The sequence below is a fragment of the Euleptes europaea genome, chromosome 11 (assembly GCF_029931775.1).
Source record: "Euleptes europaea isolate rEulEur1 chromosome 11, rEulEur1.hap1, whole genome shotgun sequence".
NCBI classification, from domain to species: Eukaryota; Metazoa; Chordata; class Lepidosauria; order Squamata; family Sphaerodactylidae; genus Euleptes; species Euleptes europaea.
The window spans coordinates 21,546,114-21,561,575 of record NC_079322.1 but is presented as its reverse complement, the minus strand read 5'-3'; the positions used below and the strand labels follow the sequence as shown (position 1 = coordinate 21,561,575).

General features: G+C 44.3%; 1 protein-coding gene across 1 annotated transcript in view; it reads right to left on the bottom strand.

The window, feature by feature from the left end:
• Positions 1-15,462, bottom strand: part of ELMO1 (engulfment and cell motility 1) — a 344,558-nt gene that overhangs the window by 253,497 nt on the left and 75,599 nt on the right. Inside the window, exons 6-7 of the mRNA XM_056857534.1 lie at positions 12,250-12,285; positions 1,037-1,136 (exon numbers count right to left, since the gene is read on the bottom strand). Of these exons, the coding sequence (XP_056713512.1) occupies positions 1,037-1,136; positions 12,250-12,285 (136 nt within the window). The remainder of the gene's footprint in view (positions 1-1,036; positions 1,137-12,249; positions 12,286-15,462) is intronic.

Sequence of the window (15,462 nt, the reverse complement as noted above, 5' to 3'; positions counted from 1 at the left end):
CGGTATCATAATGCCCTGTGGCGTGTATCTCAAAAAACAATGTTGCACTGCAGGAAAAACAGCAGAAAAAAGCAACCCAAAAGGAGTTGGAGCACTTACTGTATGAGGAAACACAAAGGAATTTGAAATTTTTTATTTATAGAAAAGACAACTGAGGGGGGCATGATAGAGGTTTAAAAATGAAACATGGGGAGAACTCCTTTCTCCTCCAAATACTAGAATTCACAAGCCCCAATGAACTGGGACGGGCATTAGGCTCAAGACAGACAAAAAGAAAGTCGTTCCTCACTCAACTTGAGAACTGTGCTGCCACAGAATGCAGTGATGGCCACTGGTTAAAAGGGGACTTTGCCAAATTCATGGAGGTGAGGTCCATCAGTAGCTGTTAGCCATGATGACTACCCAATTACAGAGACAGTAATCCTCTGGGTACCTGTGCTGGGGGCAGGGGACAATAAAGGGAAGCTTTGGCTTCCAAGCCTTCCATGTAAGACTTCTGGGGCATCCAGTTAGCCGTTGTGTGAAACAGGACACTGGACTGGGTGGGCCAATGGTCTGATCCAGTACAGGCGCACTTATGTCCTTACCATTCTGGCGCACAGAATTCCACCACAGAGCACAGGATAATGCAACAGCCAGCATTGCCTCTAACAGTTGGTGGAGTGGTTAAGGGCGGTGGACTCTAATCTGGAGAACCGGGTTTGATTCCCCACTCTACCACATGAGCGGCAGACTCTAATCTGGAGAACTGGGTTTGATTCCTCACTCCTCCACATGCAGCTTGCTGGGTAACCTTGGGCTAGTCACAATTCTCTTCGAACTCTCTCAGCCCCACCTACCTCACAAGGTGCCTGTTGTGGGAAGGGGGGAAGGAAAGGTGGTTGTAAGCCGCTTTGAGACTCCTTGCGGTAGAGAAAAGTGGGGTATAAAAACTAACTCTTCTTCATTTGGGTCAAGTCACCTGGAGATGATTCCCTGTGTTCTGGCACTGTGGCACCCATCAAGAAAAACTGCATATTCAAAAGCCTAAGCATACCTTTTTTATGAAAGCCACAGAGAACGTGTCCCAGGATACTATTCCATGATCCATCAGCTCGACAAATGCAGTCAGCGTGAAGGACAACATATCTCCAAAGCTGGAAGAGACAGGAATCGGCACCATTACAAGCAGTGGGGTGGGGAAGAGTCACAGGGAATCTTTCAGGAGGGGAAGGGATCAACCAAGCGAGGATATGCAAGATCAGGCAGAAGCAGAATGCAAGGAAGGCCGCGCAGTAGAGAAGTTCCACAGCGATTCCACTCAGATACCGAAGCCTCGCCACCTGAAGGAATTATTGAAGGACGCGTCCACACTCTATGAGGAGAGGGCCTTTGCCATGCCCAAGAAAAATAATCAGCACTGGATTTCAGCCCCGCCCATTGAAAGATAGCCAGAGAACAGAAATGAATTTAATGATGTTCCTTCCAAATGACCACGGTTTCAAAAGCTTCCTGCGTCAGCACAAATGTTTCCAAAAAGGGAGACAAACATCCCCTTCTCCTGCCACTCCTTCTCCAGAACAAATTCCCAAGACTGGACGTCATCACAGTTGAGGCTTATGTCAGCTTTAACCATGGTTACTCTTGAGCAGAGTTGGCTGTAGTTAAGGCTGACAACAGTACTGGCAATATTTAGGCTTGTGAAGTTAGGCTTTGGGGTGGTTTTCTAAACCCTGGCAAAATCCAGGGAAAGGAAGATTTGTGCTGGAAGATGGGGAGGAATACAAGATTACCTTTAACCATGACTAAAACATGAAACCTGTTACATCCACACCTCCCCTCATCTGATTTGAAGACCAGTGGCTGTACCTTCTTGCAAAGAAAAAGGAACAGTCTTTGTCTACTTTGTCTGCCTTTGGGGTCCTGGCCTTTAGTTTGAGAACTGCCGACCTTAACGAACTAGCTTCCTGCAGGATGTGGTGAGGGAGTTCTAAAAAGGTAAGATAAATTCACTGTGAACAGATCTATCAACAACTATAAGTCATGGCAGGGGAAGAAAGCCCCTCACCTTCAGAAGAAGAAAAGCCAAGACCGGGGGAGCGGCCAGGAGCGGCTGCGCCCACATTTTGCTTGGGAACTTGTTTAGTCACTGTTGGTAAAGGTATTTGGGGCAATATGGGCTGTGGGTGCGATCCTCCAAAGCGGCTCTTATGAAAGGAAAGAGAGGGAGAGAGAGGGTGTGGAACAGAGCAGAAAACAAGGGCTACCACAGTGGTTGGAGACATCACATCTCCTTCATGTCACCTGATGTCCCCAAGTTGGTATCCTGAGGGAACTTCCCTCTCTCAGTATTGGGACACTGGCTTGTAGCAGGCCTTTTGCCTCACTCCAGAGCTTGACCTGCAAAACTGAGGCGTGCATGCCTACTACGATTACCAACCTCCAGGTGACATCTGAAGATCCCCTGCTATTACAACTGATCTCCAGGCAACAGAGATCAGTTCACCTGGAGAAATTGGACACTTTGGCCATTTGGCCATTGGACTCTATGGCATTGAAGTCTCTCCCCTCTTCAAATCCCGCCCTCCTCAGGTTCCGCCCCAAATTCTCCAGGCATTTCCCAACTCGGAGCTGGCAACCCTAATGCCTACGCATTGATGAAGAAAGCCCTTTTTAAGTAAGTGGCTGCCTGAAGGATTCTAATTGGGTCCCCTAAAGTATGTACCCAGAATAGGCGGCCACTTTTTCACAAGCGTGCATACACATTCTTAAAAAGTGTTCCTTCGACATATATAGAAGAAGGGACCTGGAACTTAACCGATAGCTTCTCACTTGCATTTTAAAACAGAGAAGTGGATATATGCATTAGCATGCAATACTCTGGTACTATATATAATGCCAACCAACTAACCCACCCTCTCCAAAACAACCAATACACTGTAAGGAGGGAACTGTGCTGTCTCTATGCAGGCAAGCTCTCATCACAGGGAAAGTTGGGACATATTGCTTCATGTGCCATTGCACATTTCTATCCTTCTCCCACTAGATGTCATCATAATACCACACAGAGAATATAAAATTATTCCAAGAAAGTTCTGAAAAGAGTGCTGAAAACACCAAAGCCATTTGTGCCTGTTTCCGCGCGGTCACTCCATTGACTACTTCGGGGCTTGGCTCTCCCTGCATGTTTCTGCGCATTTCCTGGATGCCGGCTGAACACGAATCCAGAAAATGAGGGCAAAAGACACAGAAATGGGCGGGGAGAGCGAGGCGACCTCTGACGGTTGGAAAATGCAGGCATAATCAAAGCAAAGCCCCGAAGTAGGCGGTGGGGGAGACTGCGAGGAAACAGCCATGCATAAATGGCCCAAGAGACACCAAAGTTCAAACCCAAGTTAAAACTTTATGAAGGGACAACAAACAAGGCTCAATTCATATTGGTTCACTGGGGACATATACTAAAGCCAATTTTTTTCTTAAGCAGACCAGAGTTTCTTAAACGAGTCCAGGATACAGGAACAAATGCTCACATCTCTTCCTTGGAATCCCACAGGCAGAAAAAAATTCCCACCACCATAGCTACCTGATATCAGATCTGGAATACAGAACCCAAAAGATTAATTCCTGTAGGCCCTCCAAGGGGCTCCCCCCAAACAGTGTGAGAGTTATTGGGGATCCCTCCTTCAGTCCTGTCTTATCAGAAGTGTGACTGGAATGAATCATAGACTCACAGAGTTGGAAGGGGCCATACAGGCCATCTAGTCCAACCCCCTGCTCAGTGCAGGATCACCCCAGAGCATCCCTGACAAGTGCTTGTCCAGCCTCTGCTTAAAGACTGCCAGTGAGGGGGAGCTCACCACCTCCCTAGGTAGCTGATTCCACTGTCGGACAACTCTTACTGTAAAAACCTTTTCCTAATACCCAGCTGGTACCTCTCCGCTTGCAATTTAAACCCATTATTGTGAGCAATTTAAACCCATTATCCTCTGTTGCCAACAGGAACAGCTCCCTGCCCTCCTCTAAGTGACAACCTTTCAAATACAAAGAGATCAATCATGTCCCCCCTCAACCTCCTCTTCTCCAGACTAAACATTCCCAACTCCCTTAGCCTTTCCTCGAAGGGCTTGGTCTCCAGGCCCCTGATCATCCTCGTCGCTCTCCTCTGCACCTGCTCGATTCTTTCCACATCTTTTTTTAAGTGAGGCCTTCAAAAAAGATGTGGACAGAATCAAGCGGGTGAACAGGAGACGTTGTGCACTTTGCCTGCTTGTTTTTAGCCCAGAACTGCCTCAAGTCAGTGACATTCCTTTGGGATCTGATTCATACGAACAAGTGCCAAAAGTTAACTCAAGGCAACTGTTTAGGAGGCTAATACAGCTGGGGAAGGCCAAAGGGGGGAATGAGGCCAGAGGCAGAAAGCGAACCAGCTACTGACAGGAAGGAGGGGGCCTTTTAGCCTGGGCCTGTTCCTGTCATTGAGTGCTACACCACAGACTGGAACAGGAGTGCTGCTTCACCCATGACAACATATTTCTTACTCAACTATCCGTTTTGCACAGAACATGTTATGTACCTCCGTATGACAAATGCACCCCCGCCCATCACATGGAAAGCTTCAATTGGCACTAGGGCTCACTGACATTTAATTGTAATATACATCTGCCTCTTCCTCCAAGGAGTTCAGAACAGATTGTGTTTGATTCTCAGGCAATCTACAAACTAGGAAACTCACAGGGCCAACCCTGCTTATTTTGTTTGTGACATGCCTTTCTCAGATTATTCTCGCAGCATGCACAGACCGCAAACCACACAGGTCTGCATTTAATCATGTGCAATTGCATGCACACACTATTTCTGACATGGGAAACACTATGAATGATACAACTGAGATATAAGTACAAGGAAGTAAACCATAACGGACGTGATGTATGTTGCAAAGAAGGTGGCCCCCCAAAAAATGACTAGAATGAAAAGCCAAAAGGAATTTTAGCTACTAGCAGTATGCCTACATAAATGCAGAAATCTCAGCAGCCCAAGAGGCTGAAACTAGTAACACATCTTCCCTATGATGAGCAGCTCATAAGACTGCTTCTGTGTGAGGTCATCTCTGGAATTTCCCAGGGATGCCCTCATATGCCAGTATGAATATTTTAGGATTGCTCTAAGAACTGAAGAGACAAAAGTCTGTACTCAAAACAGTTAAGGTGACCCACTATCATCTTTGAATGTTCAGGTGAACATTGATTACATGTCAGATTCATGCAAGAGAAAGGGAAATAGCTCTTTACTCAACAAATAATTAAATTGTGGAATTCACTGCCTGCGGACGTAGCTATGCTCATGAGCATATATGGCTTTTAAAGGGGATTAGACAGATTCTTGGAGAAGAGACCCATCAATGGCTACTAGCCATGGGGACAGAAGAGAGCCTCCACATCCAGAGGCAGCAAACCTCTGAATACCCATGCCAGGAGGCAACATCTGGGAAGGCCTCAGCCTCTGTGCCTTGTGCTGGTTGGCCACTGTGTGAAACAGGATGCTGGACTAAGTAGACCATTGGTCTAATCCACCAGGACTCTGGTCAATCTTCTTCCAGATTTCTCTGAGGCAGCCTCTCCAGGTAAAATGGCCACATATCTAACTGTTCAGAAATACCATTAACACACATTTATTTAGGTCATTATTTTTTTTTTAAAAAGCCCACCTTCTTTCTACCAGAAAATTCAAGGATTCCCAGGAGGTCCCCCACCCAAGCAATAGCCAGATTAAGCTTCAGCAATGTTTCTGTATGACTGGAGGACTCATACCAAGTGCATGTTGATGAAAAATCTAAAATAAGACCCAAGATTATTGCAGAGAAGACTATTCCTATGAGTAAGCACTCCGGATAACAAGGAAGACTGTGTGAACAACAGGGGAGTTCAGTGGAATGACACAGAACTTTATAATCAAAAGTCCTCAGTACACCATCAAAGGAGAGAAGGTCACCACACAAGATAAGCTTTTCACTTGATAAGTAGGTCCTCAGCTGACTGAGAGGAAGGGCTGCTTCATTTATCATGGCTAATTTGGCAGATCATTATCACTTTCACACAGGAAAAGGCTCCATGTTCAACTCCTTAAAAAAAAGGAGAGATTCTGTTGTAATGTGTCACAAAAGAGAACTGTGTTAGTCTATTGCACCAAAAATAACCGAGTGTCTGGCAGCTCCTTAAAGACTAGTGATATGATTCCAGCATAAGTTTTCATGGATGAGAACATACTTCATCTGAAACCCTAACAAAACAAGGATCTAGCCCATAAAGGCTGGAGCTGAAATCGTATCTTGTTGGCCTTTAAGATGCTGTGAGACTTTTGTTTTTCCTTATGTGGACAACCTATAAATAATCATGCAGCTTTCTGTTTACAAATGCATTCAACAAAGAGGGGAAAACATAGGCATTGTGCAGATGCTGCTTGCATAGAAGCAGTTCAGAACAGATGACATTTGTCCACAAGCATATACATTATCGGTTGAAATGGCTCGAATTAAACATGTCTGTGTTTAGAAAACGGCTCAGAAAGGTTTGATTTACTGTTGGTGCAGATCACGTGCTCTTTCTCCTTTATCTTACACTTTAGCACAAGCGTCTATACATACAAAAAGCAACTGCCACCTAACAAAATCAGAACGGAAGCATTTTACACAGAGATGACAATAAAAATAACCTTGCTGGATGAAAGATCCATCTAGTCCAGCAACCTGCTTCTCATAGTAGCCAGGCAGAGACGCGGGAAGCCACAAGCAGAGCATTGTTAGACCATGGGTTGGATCCAGCCAGTTTTTTTACTCTTTCTCACCTAATTCCCATCCATCCTACAGCTCCCCATCTCATGTGGCTTTTGAATGTGTGGGTCCCATGACTCTCAGCATAACCATTTTGGTATTCAAAGAAGAACCCTTCTTTGTTTTTGACCACTAGAAACGCTGCTTGGATCTCACCTCTTTTCCTCCCTGAATTTGTCTAACCACCTTTTCAGGCCACCCTAAGCTAATGGCCATCACCAGTGTTGTGGCAGAGAGCCCCATAAAGTTACCATGCGCAGAGCAAATGTTTTATGATGATTATCATTTGTTTCTCAAAAAATTGTGACTACATTACATTAAAACTTTATCACGGTCCATGACCAGCACAAAAACAGGTACAGGGAATAAATAAAAGGAATAAGATCAGAATACAAACAAACGGGTCCTTGTTCTGATTAAGCATGCTGTTTCCGACTGTCAGAGGTTGCCTCGCTCTCCCCCTGCATTTCCCTGCTTTTTGCCTGCATTTTCAGGGACCTGTTTTATCTCAAATTTGAAAACGCGGGCAAAACACGAAAAAATGCAGGGGGATAGAGAGGAGACCTCTTGACAGTCGGAAACGACAGGTATAATCAAAACAAGGACCTAAAACCGTTGGAGGGGTGCCCGTGAGGGAAACAGCCATGCATAAAAGGCCATTGCTTCTACATGGCTTGGGACCAGGGTATCTAAAGGACCGTCTTCTCCCATATGTTCCTGCCTGGGGAACTAAGATCACAGGTAGAGGTCCTCTTGACTATCCCATTAACAAAAGAAACTTGTCTGGTGGGTACACAAAAGGTTTTTTTTTCCAGTGGCAGCCCCACAATTATGGAATAACCTCTCTAGGGAGGTGGCCCTGGCACCCTCCCTCTCAATCTTTATGAGGCAGCTCAGGACAGTTTTGCTCATGAAGACTTTTGATTAGTTCTGCCTGCCTGCCAGCAGTTTTAAATTATTTATTTTAACTAGTGGTTTTTATGTATTTTATTGTATTTTATCATTATTTACATTGTGAGCCAAATTGTGTTCCCATACGATAGAAAGGTGGCTAATAAATGTTGTAAATATATAAATAAATAACATTAATTTATACAGCAATTAATATGTTATAGCCTTTTCTTTGAATCCTAGCCTTTTTCATCTATGTACTCTCATCATTCAGGTGAAAGGGCAACTGTTATTTGCACTAGTCTGGAGAGAACTGAATATGAGAAATAGACAGCTGCCCAGACCAAAACTACAAGTGAATTGCAAAGCACAAAAGGCTTAATTGCCAATCAGCCTTCCTGTATGGCCACCATGTGATTCAAAAATGCACATTTCTAAATGCTCTTCTATTTTTTACACACGCACACAAATAGTGAGAGAAGGTCTGAAAAGTACTTTAAGCATCACATACGAATTCAGCCTAAATCTGTGGTAGGAGAAACATTAGAATTTACTATGAGGGGCACTAAGGCATAACACCCTACCACCCAGATGACAAAAAGCAAGATAAATGTGCTAAGGTAACATAAAGTACAGCAATTTGCAACTGTCTCTGCCTCTCTTCGGTATTTGATAGACTAATGATTTCTTCTTGATGAAAACCAAGGCATTTACACTTTTAGATTTCATAAATATGCCAAAGAATTCTATTTTATATGTGAAGATATAAATAATGCATCTTATGTTGTAAAAGCTGTGAAATAAGTTTAGGCTTGACAAGGAAGCAAATATATATTGCTCAGCATGTTCGATTATATTCTACCGAAGTCCCACTGTGAAGATCTTTCCTTCCTTCTCCATCCTGTGTAGTGCAACTTGCCCCATTCCCTGACACCATTAAGCAGTGCCTTCCTTGGTTCAAACTTGGTTGCCTCTGGTAGTAGCAGGGAAATCCTGAGTGTATTGACACAGGGGCTTGGGGTAGGTTGCAGTACACCTTATATAGGGATAGGGGGAGGAGTCTACACAAGCCTGCAATTTTGGTAACACGTAGGTCTACTCAACGGCATATGGAAAGAATGACTGGCCATTATGCCCAAAGTTAACCGGTCACCAAGAAATACACGTCCATATCAAGGGTTACACAGGCAGTCGTTTAAATTGCCTGTTGAACTGTGGCTGAGATTTCAGTGTAAGTAGATTGCAAGTCCACTGGTAGGTTGTAGGTCATACCGTAGATTCTGAGAACAAACACATTTTGCTTCCCACTGTATACTGCGGGCAAAATTTACATGTATACAAAAACCAGTGAGCCAAAGTCTTCGAACTCCCTCTCCATCAAGACCACCAACACTGAAAACCAGGAGGTCTTCAGTAAAGGGTAATTTGTTATGAATCTGGCACTTTGAACAAATAAAAATATTTCTTCTTTGAAGTATTTTAAACCAGGATATTACTATGGATTAAAATCCTGGTTTGTCAGCAAGAAAAAAAAACATACCTTATTAAAACACCCAATAAGGATGTCAGAACAAATTGCAGTTTATTGAAAACTTCCCAGTTTGTAATTTCAATGCTGGGCGCAACTGAAGAAGGGTGTGTGTGTGTGTGTGCCGGCCAGGGCTCAGCACAACCTTCATTCTGAAATATCTGCAAGCAGCTGTCAGTATGGATATTTCTAAATTCAGTTTACTGCACAGGCATTTTCAAGGCTGCTTACATGCTGAAAAGTACCCCTTCCATCTCGGCATCACCCTCAACAATGAACTAACCTCTACCACCCCCCAAAACCCACTCTCAAAAAACCTAAATACCACCTTCACATCTGCATTAGGCTCAGTTGCTCTGTTCCTTACTGTGGTTCACATGATCTGACAACACACTGGATAAATGAGTGGAGCTGAGAACCAAATTCAATTTCCACTAGTTCACATGTCACTTTCTACACTCCACAAAATCACACAAGGTTGGAAGAGACCACAAGGGCCATCCAATCCAACCCCCTGCCATGCAGGATCCCACAATCAAAGCGCTCCCGACAGATGGCCATCCAACCTCCAAAGACGGGGACTCCACCCCCCCACCCCGCGAGGCAGGGCATTCCACTGTAGAACCACCCTCACTGTCAGAAAGTTCTTCCTAATGTTTAGGTGGAATCACTTTTCTCTTAGTTTAAATCCATTACTCTGTGTCCTAGTCTCTGAAGCAATAGAGAACAAGCTAGTTCCCTCATTAACATGGTCTCCCTTCAAATATTTAAACATGGCTATCATGTCACCCCTTAACCTTCTCTTCTCCATACTAAACAAACCCAACTCTTTAAGTCTCTCCTCATAGGGCATAGATTTCAGACCTTTGACCATTCTGGTCGCTCTCCTCTGGACACGCTCCAAGTACTGGTTGTCTTCTTTCATGCCTTTACAGGGCTCCATACAGGATCAACTTTTTATTTTTTAGGCAGTGAAAAGAACACTGTGTGGAAGACATAGATTATTTTCTGAGACAGCAATTCTGCCTTCCAGCATTCCAACAATCTATCCCCCCCTTTGTGTATAATCAAATTTTAGAGACAGATAACAATAGATCCCTGTGGTGCAGAGTAGTAAGCTGTGGTACTGCAGTCAAAAGCTCTGCTCACAACCCAATGTTCGATCCCAACGGAAGTCAGTTTCAGGTAGCTGGCTTAAGGTTGACTCCGCCTTCCATCCTTCCAAGGTCAGTAAAATGAGTACCCAGCTTGCTGGGGGTAAAGTGTAGATGACTGGGGAAGGCAATGGCAAACCACCCCGTAAAACATTGTTTGCCTAGTAAACATCAGGATGTGATGTCACCCCATGGGTCAGGAATGACCTGGTGCTTGCACAGGGGACTACCTTTACCTTTTTAACAGTAGAGCACTAGTTAAGAGTCATATGGTATGTTATGAATGTGAATACGTGGTGAAGAAAATGGAGTGTGTTGAAATAATGATTGCTCGCACAATCTCACTTTAACCAGTGCATGATGTCAAAACACATGAATCATAGTAAAGAACGTCCGACAAAGCTGATGCCTCTACAAAGGTGATAGCTGGGGTATTTAATGGTTAACAGAGAGAGGAGTTAATGGAGGCGGGATATCTGCAATGCATTGTTTAGGCAGTATGTAGGGTTGCCCACCTCCAGGTACTACCTGGAGATCTCTTGCTATTACAACTGATTTCCTGCCAACAGAGATCAGTTCCTCTGGAGAAAATGGCTGCTTAGGCAATTGGACTCTATGGCACTGAAGTCCCTCCCCAAACCCCACCCTCCTCAGGCTCCGCCTCAAAAACCTCCTGCCGGTGGTGAAGAGGGACCTGGCAACCCTAGCAGTATGGCATTTTAAAATTATTTTCCCCTTAGTATTAGGGTTGCCAAGTGCCAGGTGGTGGTAGGCAAACCCCTACCAGTCCACCTGGCTGCCCGCTGACCAGCTGAGGGTAGGCGGGCAATGCGTGCACGCGTGCCTGCCCACCACACCACATAACTTCCAGTTTACACCCAGAGGTGCCGCATCACAATGGGCCTTTTACCACTCAAACTCACAGTAAACCAGAAGTGATGCGATCGCATTGGCGCGGCTGCATGATCTCTCCCTCACCTCTGCCCCAAAAACCTCCGTTGGAGGAGAGGGGGGCCTGGCAACCCTACTTAGCATATAAATAGCACAGAACATCCTATGTGGTAAGCAATGCTTGAAAAATCCACATTGGAGGCAAATGGGAAGAGGTTGGTTGAACGAATGGCATTCTGTCCTGCAGAACCCTCTGGGGTGGGGGCTTCTTCATGTATTCCATCTGGGCAGTTTTGAAATGTGCCCTATTCATTCCATCTGGGCCATGCATCTCCAGGATGATGGGCAAGGTATCCTCATGTATGTAGCTCCCACACACATTGTGCTGTTGGTGGCCAGAAGTGAAATATTTTGGCTTTCTTAGCAGTAAGGTCTAGTGCTATCAGTAAGATACCTAAGCAGGAGCTTCAGATGAATCAACAATAGGTCATTCAGGTAAAAAGTGACAGTGCAGTTTCTCTACTGGTCCAAGGCCATGCATGCTAAGCATACTATCAAACGGGGGGAAAAGACAAAATGATCATGACTTCTAAGTTTACTGTAAAAATCCACCATTACTACAAAAGTAGATGAACACAATTCATAACATTTATTGAACTGATATCTCAAAGTACAAAAAAAAAGTCAGCTACAGAAAACAGTGACAGCACCAGCAAACAGATTTAGTAGCTAAAGGAAAATGAAGCATCCAGTCCGCAAGCAATGCAAACATAAAATAAAAAATAATAAATAAATAAATAGAAAGCTCCATCATAAATCTTTGGCATGTAGCACCAAAAAGCACGAAAAGAGAAGCAGAAGATTTGCTAGATCAAGATATGCACAGATAATTTAAATAAATAAAATCAGCAGGAAGGCCTGGAGTTTAATCATGCAAAGGACAGGAAGTTTGCAGGGTCATGAGCCAATCGGGTTCTTACCAGGGCTTCATTATCTTCTGCAATTTCTGATATCGTCTGCAAAAATTTAAAAACTTTCAGGTAAGGAGGAACATTTTTTAAAGACATCACCTCTTTGAATGCGTGCACAAGTTTCATATGGCCTTATGAATACAAGGGAAACCTTAGCTGGCAGTACTCAAAGGTCACTCATAAAAAATAACACACCATGATTTAGGAACATTGTGAGCAAAAGGTTGAAAAGCAGCCTACTATACCTTTCAAGTCCCAAACAAGCAGAGGTAGAGAGACATTTTGTAAGTACTCACAGAAACTGACAATGTCCTCTATGTGTCAGAACTTCACCAGAAACAACAATATGCAATCACCTACCTGATGAATCCTTACACTCCCCAACCCTACAATCTTGCCCTATGACTAGGGTTGCCAACCTCCAGATAGTGAGCAAAAGGTAAGAGATGTAAGAAGCACACAAGCCACAACAAAATTATGACTGATATCTTAGTCTATTTCTAGTAACAATGCATATATGCTGTAATTAGCATCAAAATTCCATGATTAAACATATCATGACATAAACAAGATAGATACAAAATTTCTCCACATATCTGAGAACCAATATACATTCAAGGTAATGAATCTACAGTAATGTATTGAGCAAGGCTAAAGACACTTACTGAGCAATCATAATTTTGCTGTGGCTTGTGTGCTTGTTACATCTCTTACCTTTTGCTCATTATAGTAACAGCACACGCTTTACCTAACCTCCAGATAGTAGCTGGAGATCTCCTGCTAGTACAATTGATCTCCAGCCGATAGAGATCAGTTCACCTGGAGAAAATAGCCACTTTGGCAATTGGACTCTACGGCATTAAAATCCCTCCTCTCCCCAAACCCAGCGCTCCTCAGGCTCTGCCCCAAAAACCTCCCGCCAGTGGCGAAGAGGGACCTGGCAACCCTACAGCTCCACCCACTAGCCAAAGGACCAAGAGCTCCTGGGCATTTGTATTCCTTCCCCACCAGCAAAAACTCCATTAGCAAAGTGAAAGATTTGTGATCTACCTACAAGCCAGATAACCAACAGCCGACTCAGCCTGGGACTTGCTTCCTCCCCTCTGCCAGCAATAACCCCACTGGAACTGCTCTGTTGGGGGCATCTTTCCAGTTACTGGGGCCAGTGGGATATTTGTAGAACGTTTATGGGATTTCCTGTTTTTCCTCTTTTTTCATAATATAAAATTCTAAGTGCTTTTGTAAGCTCTTTGGGGCACTAGGAACAGGGCCAGCATACAAAACTGGAATTGACAAAAAATGTACAATTGATGGGGAACACCTGTTTCCAACAGTCTTAACACAGTTCACGTTTCTGACTCTGTGTCCTTTAAGCAGGTACGGCCCTCGCTACATAAAACGGCCCAAAGCCAAACCATCATCAGTCTCTCTCCCTCCCCTTCCTTTCTGCCACAGGTTGGAAACAACATGCAACTCTTGTGCATGTTTCCGGACATGACAGACATCCCTCCAAATACACAGTGGGAGGATGTGGCAGAGGTGTTTTTAGGAAGCTTCTGGAGCAACATTGGTTCTTGTAGGTTATCCGGGCTGTGTGACCGTGGTCTTGGTATTTTCTTTCCTGACGTTTCGCCAGCAGCTGTGTCAGGCATCTTCAGAGGAGTAACACTGAAGGACAGTGTCTCTCAGTGTCAAGTGTGTAGGAAGAGTAATATATAGTCAGAAAGGGGTTGGGTTTGAGCTGAATCATTGTCCTGCAAAAAGTATCAAAGGTAATGTGCTAATCATTGTACTGTAAGTATCAAGATAATGTGCTAATGAGGGTGTGGTATGTTAATATGGAACTATTGTATCCTGAAGTGATCTGTTAATGTGTGAAATCCAAAGCTAATCCGCATGGCTATTGTGGACTGTAGTCTTTGTTAGTCTGGAGGTTTTCAGGACAGGAAGCCAAGCCTTATTCATTCTTAAACTCTCTTCTGTTAAAGTTGTGCTGATGTTTATGAATTTCAATGGCTTCTCTGTGCAATCTGACAAAATAGTTGGTAGAATTGTCCAGTCTTTCAGTGTCCTGGAATAAGACCCTGTGTCCTGTTTGTGTCAGTCCATGTTCAGCCACTGCTGATTTCTCAGGTTGGCCAAGTCTGCATTATCTTTCATGTTCTTTTATCCTTGTTTGTACATGTGTGTGAGAGGCGGCGGCTGTGAGCATTTAAATTGCACACACTCCTCCTCGTTGGCCATTGTGTGAACAGACTGCTGGACTTGATGGACCTTGGTCTGATCCAGCAGGACTTTTCTTATGTTCTTATGTTCTCCTGCCAACTGGTGTAGCCTTTCCCCCCTCCTGTATACCTTCCCAACTGAGTTGCTCAGAGACTGAGGGATGCAACTGCCATGGGAAGGCTCTGACCCATGAGCAGCTCTGGGGCAAGAAGTCAAAGTTCACCTTCTTCCCCTTTGCAATTTTCCCCAAAAGAAGAACTCCCAGTACGGTCTTCCCCTCACATAGCTGAGAAAGTGAACTGCAACTCACAAAAGCTCACACTGGAATAAATGTTGTTAGTCTTTAAGACGCCACTGGACTTTTGTTCCATATTTTTATAAATGTTCGAGTACTATTGCAAAAGGTCAGTTGCAACAACTGTCCTGTGTGGAACCCACACACGTTCCATGTTGTAGGTTTGCCAAACTGAGCTTTGGCTGTCCGAACCTGCTCGCTTAACATAGGCCACAATAACACTAGTTGCAGGTGAAAAGGAGCGTTGGAGAAGCCCCCATGAGCTGGAACCCCCTTCCTGATCTACCACCACAGGTTTTGCCAGAATTAGAACAATGAACTTGCCTCAAACCCCCCACCCCACCCACACACCTAGGGTTGCCAACCTCCCGGTGGGGGCTGAAGATCTCCTGGAATTACAACAAGCTGATCTTGTATCAAAAGAAACTGGACTGGACTGGAATTACCCCTTATCTCCGAACTACATGAATTGCTTATTTGTTGTCTATTTATTATAAACATTTATTCCACTCCAGGCATTTCCAAACTCTGAGTTGGCAACCCTACCCCCCTCCTCCAAGAGCTGAGGCCCTAAAAGAACAGGCAAATGGCCCACCTGGCAGGGAATTAGACTGATGGAGGGGGGGGGGGCTGAGTGCGGAATATGACAGATAAATATGTTTAAAGAAATAAAACAATACGTAACTTTACCACTTCTTTCC